Source organism: Corapipo altera, unplaced genomic scaffold (genome assembly GCF_003945725.1).
Source record: "Corapipo altera isolate COAL_440 unplaced genomic scaffold, ASM394572v1 126, whole genome shotgun sequence".
NCBI classification, from domain to species: domain Eukaryota; kingdom Metazoa; phylum Chordata; class Aves; order Passeriformes; family Pipridae; genus Corapipo; species Corapipo altera.
The window spans coordinates 3,237,002-3,255,274 of record NW_020884937.1 but is presented as its reverse complement, the minus strand read 5'-3'; the positions used below and the strand labels follow the sequence as shown (position 1 = coordinate 3,255,274).

The 18,273-nt window shown below is 45.0% G+C and overlaps 1 protein-coding gene across 1 annotated transcript in view; it reads right to left on the bottom strand.

The window, feature by feature from the left end:
* Positions 1-11,302: 11,302 nt before the first annotated feature.
* The window catches only part of WNT9A (Wnt family member 9A), a 58,918-nt gene continuing 51,947 nt past the window's right edge, over positions 11,303-18,273 (bottom strand). The window contains exon 4 of the mRNA XM_027660660.1: positions 11,303-14,995. Within this exon, the coding sequence (XP_027516461.1) occupies positions 14,522-14,995 (474 nt within the window). The 3' untranslated portion in view covers positions 11,303-14,521. The remainder of the gene's footprint in view (positions 14,996-18,273) is intronic.

Sequence of the window (18,273 nt, the reverse complement as noted above, 5' to 3'; positions counted from 1 at the left end):
AGAAGAGAGAAAGAAGAGAGAAAGAAGAGAGAAAGAAGAGAGAAAGAAGAGAGAAAGAAGGTGCTGCAGCTCATCCCAGGTGCCAAATGATTTCAGGGGAATGAGAGGGAAAACTGAGGTGGTTTGGGTTGATTCTGGAAACAGGAAAGAAATGGAATCAGGAAGCTTCAGTATAACAGTGATGATCTTCCCTGAGGGCCCTTTTATGTGCAGGTGACCAAAAATTCCCATAAATATTTGCAGTGGAGAACTTGGCTTTCAACTCAGTTCTTTTCTTTTTAATAAAATACGCTCTGATTTTCATTAAAATATTGCTCATTTTGGCAAATTTCCTCCCTGCCATCCTTTCCTTCAGACTTCCATGCAATGAAAATATTATTTATTTATTTTTTTAATGAGGGTCACAGCTCAAATGTGTCCTGTCACTGCTCTGACACAGCCCAAGCTCCCTCCAGTTCATTCCCCACAACCCCCAGGGATGGGACATGTGTGCTTTAGGACAGTCTGGTGCGACCAGGAGGCCACTCCCATAGGGAAAAGTGGGAATAGAAATAACTGAATTTGGATTTTCACGAGGCAATCACAGCTGGTGAATCAGGCAGAATTCTGAATTCAGACATTCTTACATTTTCTGACTTTTTTTTTCCTCACATTACCAACAAAAAAAATCGCTTTTTGCACAGATAAAAAAGAAACAACCCAAAACATCCTCCAATCCCCTGCAGTCACTTGTCACCAATGTCCTGGTTATTCTGTTGGAATATCCCATTCCAGCTCCTTTTCTGTCACCAAGCCTTGCTGAAGCTTCAGAAAAATTCACGTGTGCCTTTCCCTCCTTACTTTGCACTCTCATGACCGAAAGTGGAACCAGCAAAACCTTCCCACTGCAGCACCGTTAAATCAAAATTCCATTTACTGCCACAAAAAAAACCCTCAACTTCCCTGCGTGGAACCAACCAGGTGGACACAAACCAGGCATTTGGCATCTTTTGTTTTGCTTATTCAGTATTTAAAATCACTCAGAGGCTCCACAAACTATCCCTGAGGGAATCAACAGCAGGAGACACCCACTGGAGCACGTAGGATTGAGGGATTGATGATTCCCACCACCTCGAAATGCGACTTGGAATTCCTTCCTCTGGGACCTGGAAATCAGGAAACAAATGATTTGACTGCCTGTAAAGTAATTTCTCGTGGTGGCAGATGATTAATAACATTTCAGTGCCATCAGAGCTGGGATGGACCAGCCCAGCAGGGAGAGGGAATCATGGAAAACTCAACCCAGCAAGGTTTGGGCAAGACCGTCATCAGCCCAGGGCTTGGAGCTGGGCTGCCTAAAGGATCCAAAAAAAACCAAGGATGGCTTTTTCCCTGGTTTTTCCAAACGTCAGCTGGTAGAAAAAGAAGGAAAATTCAAAGTTAATGGCCAATGCAATCCAGGAATAAAACCCAGTTGTAAATAAACCCCCTCCTCACTATGTCCTTGTAGAGCTTCTGAGCTGGGTACACACCCCAGGGACTCCTCACAGGGAATAAAGGAAGGCAAACAGGCACAAAGGAGGTCATTCCCACCCGAGGAAGGGAAACCTGGGCTTTTGTTGGATTTTCCTTGCCTAGGGAGACAACAAACAGAAGAACAAGAGAGAGGAACCTCGTGGAAAACACGACAGCAGAGCAGCCTCGATGGCTGGGAGGTTTCCCCAAGACACCAAATCAGGCAAAGGACACTCACTGGTGCCTCAAATGTCTTTTTTATGCCTTTTTTTTTTTTTAAGCTGTGTCAAATACTTCAAGTGTTACCTTATTAGAAGTAATTAACCCCGTTTTTTCATCTTTAATTCTTCCAAAAAGCAGTGGGATTTCAGCCTTCTGTCTGAGCCATCGAGCAGGGTTAACTGGTAGGATTTCCCAGGGGATTTTGGGGGATTCCTTAGGGCTGAAGGTTCATCCAGTGCCAAACCACCTTCATTTTCACTTCATTCCCTCAGCCCTCCCCCAGTTCTCCCGGGATATCACTCACAGGGAGCCTTTAAGGAGTAGAATCATTAAATCCCAGAATGGTTTGGGTTGGAAGGGACCTTAAAGACAATCTTGTTCCGAACACCTTCCACTAGCCCAGGTTGCTCCAAGCCCTGTCCAACCTGGCCTAATCCCTCAAGGAATTCCTCCCCTGCAAGTGAGAGGGAGAAATGAGTGATAATTTATGATGAGTGCCCTCGTAATTAGCACTTTGAAAATGAACACTGCCCGGGGAAGCTGAGAAGGCCAGAGATGAAAGAGCAGCCAGGACAGAAATGCCATTCTGGGTAGTTCATCATGGAAGGAGAGGTGGAAAACGGGCTGGAAAACAGGCTGTGGACTTGAATTCTAATATTTATAATTGCTACCCGAAAATTAGGTGGGATCTGAGCCCATCAGGGTCTGCCTGTTGACTCCTGAAGGTTTCCTATCAGTCCCTGGGTTTGGAATTCTTGCAGTGAATGCTGCCAGCCTTTAAATTTACAGGATATGTGAGTGGAAATCAGAGGATCATTAAGATTACGAAAGACCTGTAGGATCATCAAGTCCAACCATTAACCCAGCACCACTAAACCATCTCCCAAGTGCCACATCCACGCATTTTTTTTGGACAATTCCAGGGAAAGCACAGGCAAGGAAGAAACACCTGAGTGCCAGCACAGACACATATTGACAACACAAGGTAGGAACAGTCAAGGGATAAAGAGGTGTAGGAAAGGCAGCACCTACCTCTGATTATCACTGATTATCTCCCCATTAACCACAGGGGGAGGTTATTCCACCTGCATTCCTTATATAGGTACCCCAGTTAAGTAATTAAATATAATTCCTTATATCGGTACCTCAGTTAAGTAATTAAATATAATTCCCTATATCGGTACCTCAGTTAAGTAATTAAATATAATTCCTTATATAGGTACTCCAGTTAAGTAATTAAATACAATTCCTTATAAAAGTACCCCAGTTAAATAATTGGATATAGTTCCTTACATAGGAACTTCAAAGAATTAAATATAATTCCTTATATAAGTACCCCAGTTAAGTAATTAAATATAATTCCTTATATAGGTACCTCGGTTAAGTAATTAAATATAATTCCTTATATAGGTACCCCAGTTAAACAATTGAATATAATTCTTTATGTAGGTACCCCAGTTAAATAATTGGATATAGTTCCTTATATAGGTACTTCAAAGAATTAAATATAATTCCTTATACAGGTACCTCAGTTAAGTAATTAAATATAATTCCTTATATTGGTACCTCAGTTAAGTAATTAAAGGAATTACAGCAGTTCAGTCCTTGAGCATGTGGAATGAAGCAGTGGGAGGATTTTAGGGACCTACAAACACTGATAAGCCCCCAAATTAATTACTCCTAGTTTGGTTCTCGCTTGACAAGAGGATTTTTTCAAGGTCTGGCCGCGTTTTAGCCAAAAAGTGATGAGTTTTTTAAGGTCTAATTATATTTATTCACCATTAAAGAAACCACTTCAGGGGTAAATGTGCTGGACTTGGGCCTTGCTTTAATCCTGGCCAGCCAGGAAGGTCAACCTTCCTGAAATGTGGTTTCTCCACCAGCAGAATCAAAAGGACCAACCAACGAAAACTTCAGGCTTGGCTCGCGAGGATTATTTGTGGAGCACTTGAGTTTCTGCCTCCATTTTAGCACACTTAAAAAAAAAGAGTGGCAAGGAACATTCCTGGCCGCTGGAACGTGGTCAAATATATTGTCAGGATATTAGAAAATCCCTGGTGTGCTTTGGGCTCAGGTGGAAGCACAGCTCCCGAGCAATTCCTTGGGCATGTTAACACGGGCCAAGGGCCATTCCCAGGGGACATTTTGCACAGAGCCACCTTGTTCTGGAAGGCCAAGGGTGTTTAACAGGGTGGGTGTGGGCTGGTTTGTGCCAGGTGGCATCAGCATGAGAACTCTGTTTAATTAACTGGGGCCAGAAAGTCAAATTCGCTCCTTACACCCTCAGTGGGACTCTTGGAAGCAGGAGAAGTAGGAGCAGGGATGACCTGGGAGAGGATGTAGAGAGCGAAATGGCTCCTCCTCTTTTCCAAGTAGCTGGGAGCAACTCCTCTCCCTAACTCTGTATCCCAGGGCTTGGAGCTGGGCTGCCTAAAGGGTCCAAAAAAAAAAAGCTAGGATGGTTTTTTCCCTGGTTTTTCCAAACGTCAGCTGGTAGAAAAAGTGGGAAAATTCAAAGTTAATGGCCAATGTAATCCAGGAATAAAATTCAGTTACAAATAAACCCCCTCCTCACTATGTCCTTGTAGATCTTCTGAGCTGGGTACACACCCCAGGGACTCCTCACAAGAAATAAAGGAAGGCAAACAGGCACAAAGGAGGGAAGTGCTCCATGTGGATTTGACAGCAGTTAAACCATTTATCAGCCTGGCTACAGTCCCCCCCCCCTAGTGCTGGAGCCAACAGCACACGAGGGACTCAAACATTTAGTGTCATCTCCAGCCAGTTTTGATTCCCACTGCCAGGGCTGGTGGTTGGCAGAAGTGGAGGAGAAAGATTCTGGTGTGAGCCTGGAGAGCCAGCTGGAAGCAAATCCACTGGGAAACACCGAAATCGTGCTGCTATCCCATCTACATCCCACAGCAGAAGGGCAGGAGGTGAATTCTGAAATGTCCCTTTCCTGGTCACCTGTAGCTCCCCCACACCTCAAATAATGCTGAGGGCACTTACTGGTCCCAGGAGCAGTTCTCAGAGAGAGGAAGGTTTGAGTCTGGGCAAGTCTCATCTCACTTTTAGCCCTCCTTCACCTCTCTGGCCCTGTGACTGTAATTCTATTTAGACTGAAAAAAGGAGTAGGAATCACATCTGTCTCTTAAATAACTCAGTTAGAACCTCTACAAAGAGATTTCAAAAGCACCAAGACATCTTGTGTTAATGATGATGATGAATCAATATCAAATGTCCAAGGCCAGGCTGAACAGAGCTCTGAGCAACCTGGTCCTGTGGAAGGTGGAAAGAGATGACCTTTAAGGTCCTTTCCAACCCAAACCATTCCATAATTCTGGGACCTGACTCCTCCATTTCATCTGTTGGTGATTAATATTATTTTTGTTCCATTAACAGTCAGATTCTCCTCTTTCATGAATATTTAAGAGGAAGTTCTGTACAAAATTTGCCCAAGCATTATTTTCTCTCTTTTCCTCCTCGTTCTCAGCCATTCGTTTCCTAGATGGATTCCATAACAATTCCACACCAAATACATCCCTGAGTGTATCTGGAAGCCTGTAAGAGGCTCAGACTTTATTTATTCCTACACTAAAGGCACCTCTATTTTTTACTGGATTTTACTTAGGGCTCATCACACCCACAGCTGCAGGATGACACCACAAAGCAGCGACACCGAGGGAAGCAACGGGAGAGAAGGGGGAGAGAAACCCGCTTTATTTTTCTGGAGGTGAAATCTCTCGTTTGACACTGTTTCTAATCCCAATTTCTTACAATGCATTCCCGTTTCACCCACTTCCTCTGCGGGAACAGCTGTCAAAACGCTGCTCCATCCCCGGCTACTGCGGCTTTACGACTCCCATTAGCAGCTCCTTAAGGGGCCGGCCGGGCTGGCTGGGAGGTTTCGAGCCTGAGATTTCTCATTCCCCGATTCCAGGAAGTGTAATGAGAGGTCAGTTGGGAAGCTGAAGGAGTCAGGGAGTAGCACTGAAGGGTTTGGTGGGAGTTAAAACCAGAGGTAGATCCACCTCCCATCCCATCGTCTCCAATCTGCTCTTCTTGCTCTAAAGGTGAGCAACCTGCTCTAGTGGGAGGTGTCCCTGCTCATGGCAGGGGGTTGGAACTGAATGAGCTTTAAGGTCCCTTCCAACCCAAACCATTCCATGAGTCTGTGAAAACCAAATATGAGCCAGAGCATTTGCCTGGTTCATTTTTCCTCGTCAGAAGAAGGGACAAAGCAGAGCAAAAGCAGGAGGGGCATTTATTGTGCAGCTTTGCACTGATTTAGCAACATTTCCTTGGGTGAATAAGAAGCTGTGAGGAGTAAAACAGTGTGATACCATCCCAGCATCAGCAGGATCCTGGATAGAGATCCATCACCTCTCTTTGAGGATGGACAGCGCTGATTCTGTGGAAAGGAACCATCTCCTCAAAGGTTGGTTAAAAGCCTGGATGTGATTGCTGCACCACAGCAGGATATGACAATGGAAGGTAAATAAATGCAAGGAGTTTGAATGCATGGGAAGGACACAGTTGGACAACCAAGAGGACTTTGGGGAAACACTTTGGAGACACAAGCCAGTTTTCAAAGGAATAGAATCACAGAATGGTTTGGGTTGGAAGCGACCTTAAAGATCATCCCATTCCAACCCCCCTGCTGTGGGCAGGGACACCTCCCACTAGAATGTCCCCCAGCACACCACCAAGAGAGCAGTAACCCTCGTTTAATGGTCTAACCTGGGTTGTGAAGCAGTTTATCAGGGGTGCACTGAAAGGGCAGCTGGATCTAAAGCTCTTTCCAAGCTCAGTGTTTCCATCCCATGCCCAGGTGAGTCTGACACACAAACTGGGTTGTCTCTCTGCTTGTTTGAATCACTTGGACCACACTCAGTTGCCTCTGCAGTGTGTCAAACAGTTGGTAAGAAGTCCCTGGACATGTGTGTGAGAGCCCTGAAGTGACTGCAGGGTGGGCAGCTGCCTCCTGCCAGCTGAGCTGCCACTGCTGGTGATGTGATGTTCCTTACCCCACCCCATGAAGGTTCTTTTTGTTAACATGATTATTTGACCCCCAAGGGAGACGAGAAGGATGCCTGGAGATGGATCTTGAGCAGCTGGACCTCAGGTGGCTGCTGGGTGATTCCTGAACTTTCTCCTCACGCACGTGGAAAAGCAGCACCTGGGAACTGTCAGGGCAGGGTGAGGTCGGATACCAGGGAAAAGACTCTTCCCTCAGAGGGTGGTTGGGCACTGACCAGGCTCCCCAGGGCAGTGGGCACAGGACCAAGGCTGCTAGAGCTCCAGGAGGGTTTGGACAACTCTCATGGTGTGAGTGTTGGGGACGGGCCTGTGCAGGGCTGGGGGTTGGACTCAAAGATCCTTGTGGGTCCCTTCCAACTCAGCATATTCTGTGATTCCATGAATATCCCACAGCTGGGGGAAAAAGAAGCACCTCATTCCATGCACCCACACAAGGGGCCACCATGTGTTTTCTCAGGGCTTTGCAAACCCAAATGAGCCCTGTTTGAGTCCTTGGCAGGCTGCAAGATGAACAACAACAGGCTCTGGTTATTTAAAGCTCAGCTGCCATGACTTTTAGGTACTGAACAGCTCCAGGGGCCCACTGCGAAGAATAAAAGGACATTCGATCAAGAAAGACAATGTGCAGCCTGGGATAATGACAATTTTTTTAATTGTTGTCATTGATCCAGACTAAATTTGGCCACATCCAACCTGTTCCAAGCTTCGGCCAGTTATTTGATCAGAGTCCCTTTGCAGTCACATCCTGACAGTGCCACTCTGCCAAGGTATCATGACTCCTCCAGAGAAGTATGATGATTATGCAATTCCATGGAAAGCTGGTGGAGCCCATCAGCCTCCTGAGCTCGTTTAACTTCGCACTGCTGGCCCAAATGAGAGCACTCTCCAACAATCCCGAATCAGATCCTACTTCCTGAGCTGTTTCACAGGGAGAGCAGAAGGTCTGAGGGGAGGAAAAAGCAGGAATCTGGGGGTTTCAGCCTTTCTGTGGACAAGTCACTCTTTCCTCATGTAAAATGGGTGTAGAGACAGCTCTCCAGCTCATGGCACTGCTACAACACTCTTGCCACCCTACAAGGCTTTATGGTCTTTGGAGGCTTAAATCAGGCTTCAAGGACAAGTTCAAAGTCAGGAATAAGGCTGAAGGAGGCACAGGGTCTCCCACAACCACTGCACACAGACCTTCTCCAAGAGACGTGAAGAAAGAGGAGCACACTTCAAGTATAATTTAAAATACATTTATTGTTTCATTTGTTCTGGCTTTTTTTTTCTTTTATGTTATACAAAGATGTTAAATAACTTAAATACATTCTCCACAGTCACTCAGAATCAGATTTATACCTACAAGCTGTACATATGAGGTAGAGAAAAATAACTTAGGCTCCCATAAGACATTGGAAAAAAAAACAAAACAAAACAAAGAAAAACGAGAAAAATACTAATCCTTCATGTTAGTATTCCCACCTCCCTTTAAAAGGAAATGCCATCCCAGGTGTGCAAAACAAATCCTAGACTTTACATTCGTGTCTCAAAGGACATCTTTGGAGACTGAGGTGGAACAAGGGAAATTCCTGTGCTACTTTTGGTGTTGCTGCTTTCAAATGGGTCCAAGGGGAGCTGGAGGGGTTATCCACAGATTTTGATTAATCCTGAATTCACCCCCACCTCTATTAACCTGGGTGTCCGTGTCTTTATCCCCTTCTATTGTCAGCAGGGAGAAACCTGCAGCTCCACACGGGTCAAAAGACCTTCTAGAGGGACCTACAGTGATGGCAAAGCGAGGACTCCTTATTTAAAGAGAGAAGATTCTGGGTCCATCGCGAACGCAACGGCAGCATCTTTCCCAACATTCCTGAGCAATCCTGTGATGAAGGAAGCACTTGACAAGGGAGGAACCTCCTGTCCTTTTGGGTCACCTTAGCTAATGCTGCTAATTTTTCCCACTTCTGAAAACATTCAGCAACAACTGAGAAAAACCACTGAATTCAGATATTTCCCCTGACAGCCGAAATTTTCTGTGTCTGAACCCACACCTGAAGAAATGGAGTTACAGGAAGCCCATCCCAATGCCAGTGCTGCAACATCCATCTGCTTTTCCTCCCTGCCCACAAAGAAATATCCTGTTCAGAAATATTTAAAAATATTCCGTTTCCTGGAACTTGTAAATAATTTGGTCAAATCCGACGTCACTCAGCGAAAAGGAGAAATAAAAACTATTCAGTGATAATACCCATGGCCCTAAGCTTGGCTGCTTTAGTAATGAACAGATTTCAGGGGGTTGACCAGATTCAACCAGGAACTGGTTGATGATCTTTAAGATCCCTTCCAGGCCAAAGCATTCCATGATTTCCATGGATTTCTGCGGTGCCACACTGAGCCTCCTTCAAGTTATACCAACAGTATGGTCCAGAAAGGCCCTGCATCTCCTGCAGGAAAACACTGCTCTCCAGAAGTCATCACCTAGTTAGTACCCTGGAAAGGGAAAGCTGGGATGAGCTGGGCATGGAAGCCAAGCCCAAGCCAGCAGATGTGCCCCCGGAGCTGGATAAACCAGGAACGAGGAGCTTTACTGCACCTGTTCCGTCGGGAACAGAACAGACCCAATTTTCCTGCAGCATCAACTGAGGAATTTTTCACAGGCACCATAATCCACCAGAAAATCACCTTAAGCAGCATCTACTCCATGAAAGCAGCCTTGAGAAATCTGTCCCTCCATCCGGGGTCTCATCCAAGCCCACCACGGCCAAGCCGCGTTTGCTAAACGAGGGCAGCTGAGAAACGATTAACGAAGGAATTCCAGACCTGGGAATGAGCTGGTTGCCAGCAGAAAAAAAAAAACCTCAGATGTTATTTTGCCCCTGCTCAGGTCTCCAAAGCAGCAATCCCAAAAGTTCCTTTGAAAACAAGAGGGTACCATAACTCACTCCCTGCTTCCAAAGGCTTCCTGGGATCATTCCCAGCTCCCCAGTTTTACACCGTCCCATTCAAACAGGTTAAAACTGCTCGTGTTGGATCAAGCCTGGAATTTGGTCCTCTTCATTTAACTCAGATTATTATTTATTATTTATTTTCCCCCCAAATTTTCCTTTTTTAAGGATCATTTTTCTCAGGCCAACTGAGATCAATGGCAAATACCTGGTTATTGTCAGTAGGGTTTGGCTTTTCTTCATCCAGACCCATCTCAAAACCAGGATGCTCAAATAAAAAAGGGGAAAACTTGAAGATTTTTTTTATATTTGAATTACAAACTACTTATTTTCAGTGTTGATATTAATAATAATATTAATAATAATATTAGTAATAATAAAAGAGCCCCTTTGACTAAACCCTGCCTGTTTCACCAGGTTTTTGGTAACTGGAAGACAACGAGAATGTAATGTTTAGGACTTGTTTTGCATGTCTCCACATATATGAGTCAGTCACACAGAACAGAAGCTTGTTAAAAAAAAAAACAGATGACGGGTGCAACAATTATTTCCGTGGGTTTTTATTTCTTTTAATAGAAAATTCTAATATAAAACAACAAACGTTTTCAGTTTGCCTTGTTTACAAAAATATTATATATTTCTTTTTTTTTTATATTTCTGACATTAAACTAAACGCACTATTCAATAAAAATATTCTTCCGTCAGCTAAATTCTCTTTTAAAAAAAATTAATAAAAAAGTTATATAAATAATGGTTGCACCCCCCCCCACCACCCCCAAAAACTGATCTCACAAGTCTTGCTGGATCAGCTGAGGAGAACCAACACTTTTTGGGGGGACAGGGGGTGGAAGGGGGTCAGAGATGTCCCCTCCACCCACCTGTTCCTTCTCCAGTTACATCTGAGCAAAAATCTGTTTCTCTGGGGGGGTAAGAAAAAGGGGGAAAAGTTGCTTTGCACTTTTTTTCTTTTTTTTTTTTTTTTTTTATATATCTAAGAAAAAAACACCAGGGACCCAAATCCACCCTCTTAGTAGTTTTAAAAAAAAAAAAAAAAAAAAAAGGGCAATTCCGATGAATTGCCTGGGGGGGGGTGGGGGGGGGTGGGCTGGAATCACCTCTCTGGAAAAATCCAGTTGAATCCAGCTGGAATAAAAAGAAGGTTTTCCAGGATGCTCCCCACAATGTTTGGTGAGGATTCTGTGTCACTGAGTTCATTCAACTCCCACACACCTCCATGACCCCCAGCGAACCCATCGAGCACTCGGGAGGGTTCCAAGGTGGTTTTACATCCTCTCTTGTCTCATCCCTACGGGATTTTTCCAAAAAAAGGCTTTTCTCCCCCCCCCCTCAATCCATTCTTTCCTCGAGGATAAGGCAAACATTGGAAAACGCCGGAATTAAACACCCCCCTGCCCTAAACACACCCAACGTGGTGCAGGGTTGGGGGTGGGGGCGGGAGAAGAGATAATAACCCACATATGTTTTTTTACCACCCTAGGTTAAAAGGCCAAGAAGACAAAGTTCTCCTGATTTCAGAGTGTTAGTATATTTTATACACTGCCTATACATTTAACACATGTGCCTCGCTACTGGTTTAGTTATTTATAACTATTTTTTTCTTTTTTTTTTTTTTTTAAACCACAGGAGAATAAACCTCGCTATTTACAATATACAACAGGCAATATAACAACATTAACATAAATACAATTTTGTTGGTTTTTTTTTGTGGTGGTTTTGCATTATTTTTTTTTTTTTTTTTTTTTTTTGTTTTTTTTTTTTTTCCTGTTTTTTTTTTTTTTGTAAATACTTACAGAAAGCATTCAGGCTTCAGTGCTGAGTTCTAACACACAGAAGAGCTCTTTCACTCAGTAGTTCATTCACTCTTTGCTGCTTTCTTCTAGTCAAGCTTTGACAACCTTGCCTCATTTCCCACCCAGCTCTCTCTCTCTCTCTCTCCCCCACACAAACACACCGAGCTTCCCTATCCCATCCCACTCCAGCATTTTCTCTCCAAGGATATTTATGCCACCACCACCCTCTCTCCTGTCCTAGGGACTCATTCTCCTCTCACACCAGTGCAACGTGGATTTACTCCAGCCAAGGTCAATGGAGGCAGAGACACCAGTGAAAAGAGGGAAAATGAGGCCCAGGGTTTAAATATAACAATAATAAAAATAATAATAATAATAATAATTAATTAATAATAACAATAATAATGCACATAAGTTGCGGCCCATCCTTTAATTAAGGACTCTTTTTTTCTTTTTTCTTTTTTTTTTTAATAAAAAGAAATGAGCCAGAAATAGGAATTCAGACCCCAAAATTCCTCGTGTCTTGAGGAGGTTTTGGGCCCAGCTTTAACTTTAGGAGGGGAAGAGCTATCCTAAAAAACACATAAAAATGTAACAGTGGGTTTGCACATACGTGTGAGAGACAGAGAGAGAGACAGAGGGAGAAAGAGAATTTAACATAATACCACAATGAAACCATAAGAAGGTCCTTCTGAAGGGCTTTACAATAAATAAATGTTCAATATTTATATATATATATATATTTATGTGTCGGCATGTGTGTATATATAAATATATATATACATATACACATGTGCACGCTGAATTAGAAGTTTCTAGTCCATTTATTTTTTAAACCATTAGATAAAACTGCTCGTGGGTGACTTTCAAAGCACTGCATCCCCCTCCCCTCCCAAAAACTGGGAGACCTTCCTGCGAGGTGGAAGACGGGAATTCCACCGTGCGTGGATTCCTCCTCCTCCTCCTCCAGCGCTACCCAAAACCTCCAGAATTGTACAGCAAATAAGAAAACAGCCAAAAAGAGCCAGTTCGCTTCACTTTGCACGGTGCCATGAACACCCCGTCCCTCCCCGTGCCCCCAAATCAAGATGATTTGATGCCAACGAGCCAGGCTGGAACTGCAGGTTATTTGTTACCAAGAAAAAACAAGAGAGATCTTTTCTCCTCCCAGTAGATGCACAGGAACAGTTTAAATTAGTGGCGACTGTTTTTGTGTGTGTGGCGGGAAAAATAACGAAACTAAACAAAAAAATAAGGAGAAAAAGGCTTTGAAAAATAATGGTCCATCTTGGAAAATTGCTCTCATTTTCCTTGCTGATTTCTACTAATGGTGGAAAAATTCCTCTTTTGAGAAAAGGATTGAATACAAGATTGGTGGAAATCGCCACTGGGCAATGAAAAATTGCCACCAAAAATCAAATTAAACGCCCTCCACACTCCATTGTTTCCTTAGGAAGCTTCGTTGAGGCATCCACTGGCTGCTTCCAATCCGTTTTTTATAACGAGTGAAGAATATTGTTGCATCAAGTCCTGGATTGTGAGTCTCCTCTTCCCAGGAAAAAACAAGAAAAGCTGAAGGTTGTCATCTGTTTCACAGCACTGGGATTGATCTACCACTGCAGTCAAATTCCTGCCCTCTCTGGCCACTTTACTGTGTGTCCATTGGTTATTCCAAATCCAAGAGTTTGCCTTTTTGAAAGTACAGTTCTCGAGCTAGTGGTTAAAAAAAAAAAACAAAAAAACCAACCAACCAACCAAAAAAATAATCTTAAGGTCGTAGGGTTTCCATACAGCTTGTGTCATGTACCACTGCCACGGTTGGGAGAAAATGGAATGATGACCTAGGAAAGGAAAAGTCAACTCCTCCAGAGGTCTGATCCAGGCCCAAACTGCTGCTGTACAAGGCAGGCCAGCCCTGGGTTCCAAGAGGCACTTGGATTTCTCTTGTCCTCCTCCAAAAACACGCGTCCAAAATTCGGCCGGTGTAAGACTAAATATAAAGTTCCAGATCCAGATTCCTGAAGCGGAATTACCACAGGGCGAATATTCCGTCGGCAAGAGGTGGGAAGAGGAGAGGGGAAAAAAAAAATCAATCATGCACAAAAATGAGACCAAAGAATCTAGTGGTTCTTAAAAAAAAAAAATATATATAATAATTAGATTTAAGACAGAGATAGTGCTAAAGAACCTGCATTTGGAAGAATTATTTTAAATAAAGAATATGTGGTTGGACTGGAGGGGACAGGCATAGCTGGTTTTCTACTTGTCTTCCCAACCTCTTTCTTGGATACATTTCTTGTCTGCAGCGTGGTGGACCCACGAGTTTTTGGGGCTGTACTTGGTGACGATGCACGTGGAGCTGTCACTAAAGAGCTGACCCTCCCAGTGGGTCTCTTTGTCAGAGCCTTGTTTGCTCCCTGTGCAGAAATTCCACTGGAAGAACCATCAGGAACCATCATTGCCCAACATCCCTCTCTCCAGTTTTAGGAGAGACGAACGATCACTTTTCGTGCCGGAAAGATCTTTCTTTTGTACCTGCTCAGCTCTGCAAGCAGCTGGAGAAGCTCCAGGAATAAAGTAGTATGGATAACTTGTGCCAAAGAGAATCTGTCAGCCCAGGAGTTCATGGAGGATTGGTGAAAACAACCAAGATGTTCCAAGGAAAAACGATCCGTCAAAACTGCGTGGACGACTAAGGTGAAGGTCCACTGGTGTCTAACCCCAGTGGGACAGGCACTTATTTCCACATGGTTGGACCTCATCGGAATTCAGTCTACAGGAAAACAACACCAAAAAAACCCAAAAAAACAAAAAAAAACAAAAAACAAAATAAAACAACAAAAAAATAACCCAAAACAAAACAGCAACACAGTTGGGTCACCTGTACCCTACAAAGTGCTCATGTCTCAACACAGCGTTCAGATCCCAGAGGGTCCGTCAAACCCTGTTTGTCTCCGTGCGCGGCTCGCCCGCCGCCGAGGGCTCCCCGCCGGGCAGCGGGAGGGTGACAACGGCCGGGCCCCCCCATCAGTCCTTGCAGGTGTAAACCTCCTCTCTCTGGGTGCACTGCTTGCACTCCACGTAGCAGCACCACCTCACCTGGCACTGGCACGGCCGCGTCACCACCCGGCTCTGCGTGTTGTGCCCCCGCCCGCAGCAGATGCTGTCGCAGTTCTTGTCCTTGTAACACTTCCTCCCCGAGGTGCCCGGCGAGTACCGGCTCATCATGCAGAAACTCGGGGAGTCGTCGATGTACACGAGGTCTGTAGTCCTTGGGATTTGATCGCTGTGCCCGGGGACGGACTTCTTGGGCGGGGAGATGTCCCCTTCCCCCGTGGCCTCGTTGGTGGTGCTGCCCACCTTGAGGGACGTCTCGTACTTCTGCTTCAGCTGCTTCCCGATCTCGTGGAAGGGGGAGAGCTGCCTCCAGCACGTGCGGACGGTGCAGGACCCGGACACGCCGTGGCATTTGCAGGTTGTCTCCACCCCGGCCTTGATGACCTGCAGACAACACATGGGCCCCAAGAGACAATCAGTTATGGGGGAAGGAATCAAAACACCAACCACAATAATATTCCGTAGAAGAAATTTCAGGAACACACCAAGCCGATGACAATTCGAAATCTATCTGTTGGAAGAGGAGAGAAAAGTCATCCTCAGAAATCAAGACACCAAACAAAAAAAAAACATTTGCTAGAAGAACATTTCAGGAACACACCAAGCCAATGACAATTCGAAATCTATCTGCTGGAAGAGGAGAGAAAAATCATCATCCTCCAGGAAACACTTGTTCTAGAAGGGTCCTCGATTTCCAGAACATGACATTCACCTGCCAGAACTTTGCTTAACTGGCTAATTGACGGTACTAGAAAGGTGCACAAAGGTTGCCCAGTGTTGCCACTCATCACGTGGGCAGAGATCTGAAACTGTGATGCAACTGAGAGATTAATATATATTTTAACACTTATTTATCTATGCCAATAATAACAAGTAGATAAGCTGTAGTAAAAGAGGAAGGAGTCAGTTTAGTGGATGTCACCTGCTCCAGAACATGAGTATGGGCAGCAGGAACCTTCTCCACACCACAACGCACTGGAACCACCTTAAACTCAAGCAATTTGCAGCACAGGCTCAGTGACAACACGGTTAAACTGTGCTGTTCCCACCAGCAGTGACTGGGCTTAACATCCCACACAGCTCACTTCGTGACTGAGGAAAAACAGTCATGTTGCTGAAATAAATATATATATATATATAAATATATAAACCCTCGAGAACAACAGCCTGAATCACCATCAACAAAAGCAGCTGTTCCCAAAACATCCAGGGAGCTTCCACCACTCCAACCTGTGTTTGGGATATTATTCCAGACTGTGGTAGCATGTTCAGAAGGACCATTGAGTGCAAGGCTTAGTTTCATATCCTTTCTTAAAGAATTTGTTTTATTTATTTTAAAGTTCCAACTCTTGCAATGGGCGTTGTCATGAGGAATAAGACTCATCTCTCAAGGTCCTTAAAAAAGAGAAATAATTTGTTCAAAATATCTGAAAGTAAATGTGTATATCTAATTTATTCCCAAAACAAAAAGAAAGGGGAGTCTCCACGGAGCAAAATGTCCAAATCTTGCTTGGGGAGAGCTTGCATGGGAATGGTTCTCTTTAGATCACCACAAAATGTGGACAGAGAAAGGGACATCAGAGCCAGTGGAACCACAATGTACACACATGAGATGGAGGGAACAGAGAGACAAGGCTAATTTCACCAAGAAAAGCAGCACAGGGAGGAGAAAACAAGGAGAGAGTCAATGGTTCTTGATCTTGGAGAGAGACAAAGGTGGTGACAGCCCCTGGGTGCTGTAAAGGACCCCAAACCCATCAACTGACTGATGCTCAACAGAGGATCCCGTCCTTTTCAAATGAATTATTCTTCAATTAAAGATGCTTCACGGCAAAAAAGCACATCCACCTCCTCGGGAACGGCATTGGAATGTCCCAGCCCACCTTCCACAGAGAGAGATTTACACCCGGGATCATTCCATGGGCTCCATGAGAGCAGACACGTGATTTGGACAGTCACAGACAACCTGCATTCTGTCCATAGATTATAAATCAATATTTATAGTTCTGATTCTGCCTTCCCCTCAAAATAAGTTGCATTTTGACTTTAAATGGGCAAGGTACAACCACCCCCTAAAATAGCAGGTAATAAGGGTTTGTTTTACAGAGCTGGCTCCTAAAAAGGTCCTGCTGGAAGTGCCCTTCCTTTGGGCATCTGTGGTATTTGACAAAGAAGAAAACAACCTCCCCCTCTGCCCATTGTGGCATCTGCCCACGTTGTGGCCTCCTGACAGCACAGGACTGGCTCCAATCCACTTCCTGACCATCCGGTTCTTAATGATTTGGCTGCAGGAATCCTGCTGAGCTCCATGTGCAAATGTGCAATAGGTCATGGACTCGGAATTGGGGCCTGGCCCAAACCTGCTATTCCAGAAACATTTTTAGAAAGACAATATGCATCGCAGAGCCCGGCCAGTGGTCACACTTCATTCCTGTGACAGCCAAGACCTTTTCAAATGCAACCCAGTAATCCACAGTAGCATTCAAACGAGTGAGGGGTTACAGAGAGGGATGTGTTGCTGCTTAGAGCGCTCAGCTGGGCCGGCCTGGTTAAGGGCTGTCACGCTCTTGTGTGCCAAAGTGTCTGGCCAAGTCCACAAGAAATCCCACAATGTCAGACAAGAGTGTACAGAACACGTTTCAACACCGAGAAGGGGGGAAAAAAATCCAGCCCTCACTCACACGATCCCTCATGAAAAGTCACATTTCACTGCCTGTCCAGAAGCGAGAGCTGAGTTCATGTGAAACAAAGCCCCTCCACCTGATTTCACACCCAGATCATCATCAGAAATTGCTGAGATCCTCGGAGAAGGGCTGCACACTGCAGCCATTCATCAGCTCAGGCTTTTCTCAACCCTTCCACCCCCTCCTCAAAGCATCTGCTCCACCTGGAGAAGGAGACGCCCACCATTATACAGGAGATGGGAAAGCCAGAAACCAATGGGAATTGGCTCAGCTGGTGGGCAAGCTCCTGGATTTAGAGCTTGATTGAACAGGACAGGGTCAGGAAATTCAGGAAGGGAACCTGGAGACGAGGCTGTTCTGGTCAGGAGCCACCTCTCTCCAGAGATCTGTGGGAGAGCTGGCATTGCTGCCACGGCATCCACATGGGGCCAGTAGACAGGGCACAGCACATGTTGGAAAACCAGATCCTGATGGATTGGCAGCTGATGGATGGAGTCAGGAATAAGCATGTAGGTTTAGGCTCTTGAATCACAGCAGCCAGCCAGGGTTGACCTCACTGAGGCAAACATTTTAAACACCTACACTTGAGGAACACCTCTGAACTCCCATCTGACTCAGCAGAGCCAGAGCAGGCAGAGGATCCTGCAGTGAGGCAGCACCTGCTCCACTGAACAGCTCTCCAGGCTCCCACCAAGTGTCCTCACCACATCTCTGCTCCATAACGAGAGCCTGGGGACCCAGCTCACACAGAGGCACCTCAGTTCAGCCACTTCAACCTGTAAGAATCCCACCCTCTGGGGTGAACTCAGGTGTCTAAACAACACCACTTCAAACAATGCTGCTGAAAAACATTGCTCTTCACCACCAGTTGCCCCTCCGGGGGTCTCTGAGAGGGTATCAGTGTCCATATTTAGGCAGATGAACCTATTCTCCTCATCTGGGCTCCAACAAAGCCCCTAATGAATCATAGCCTGTTTT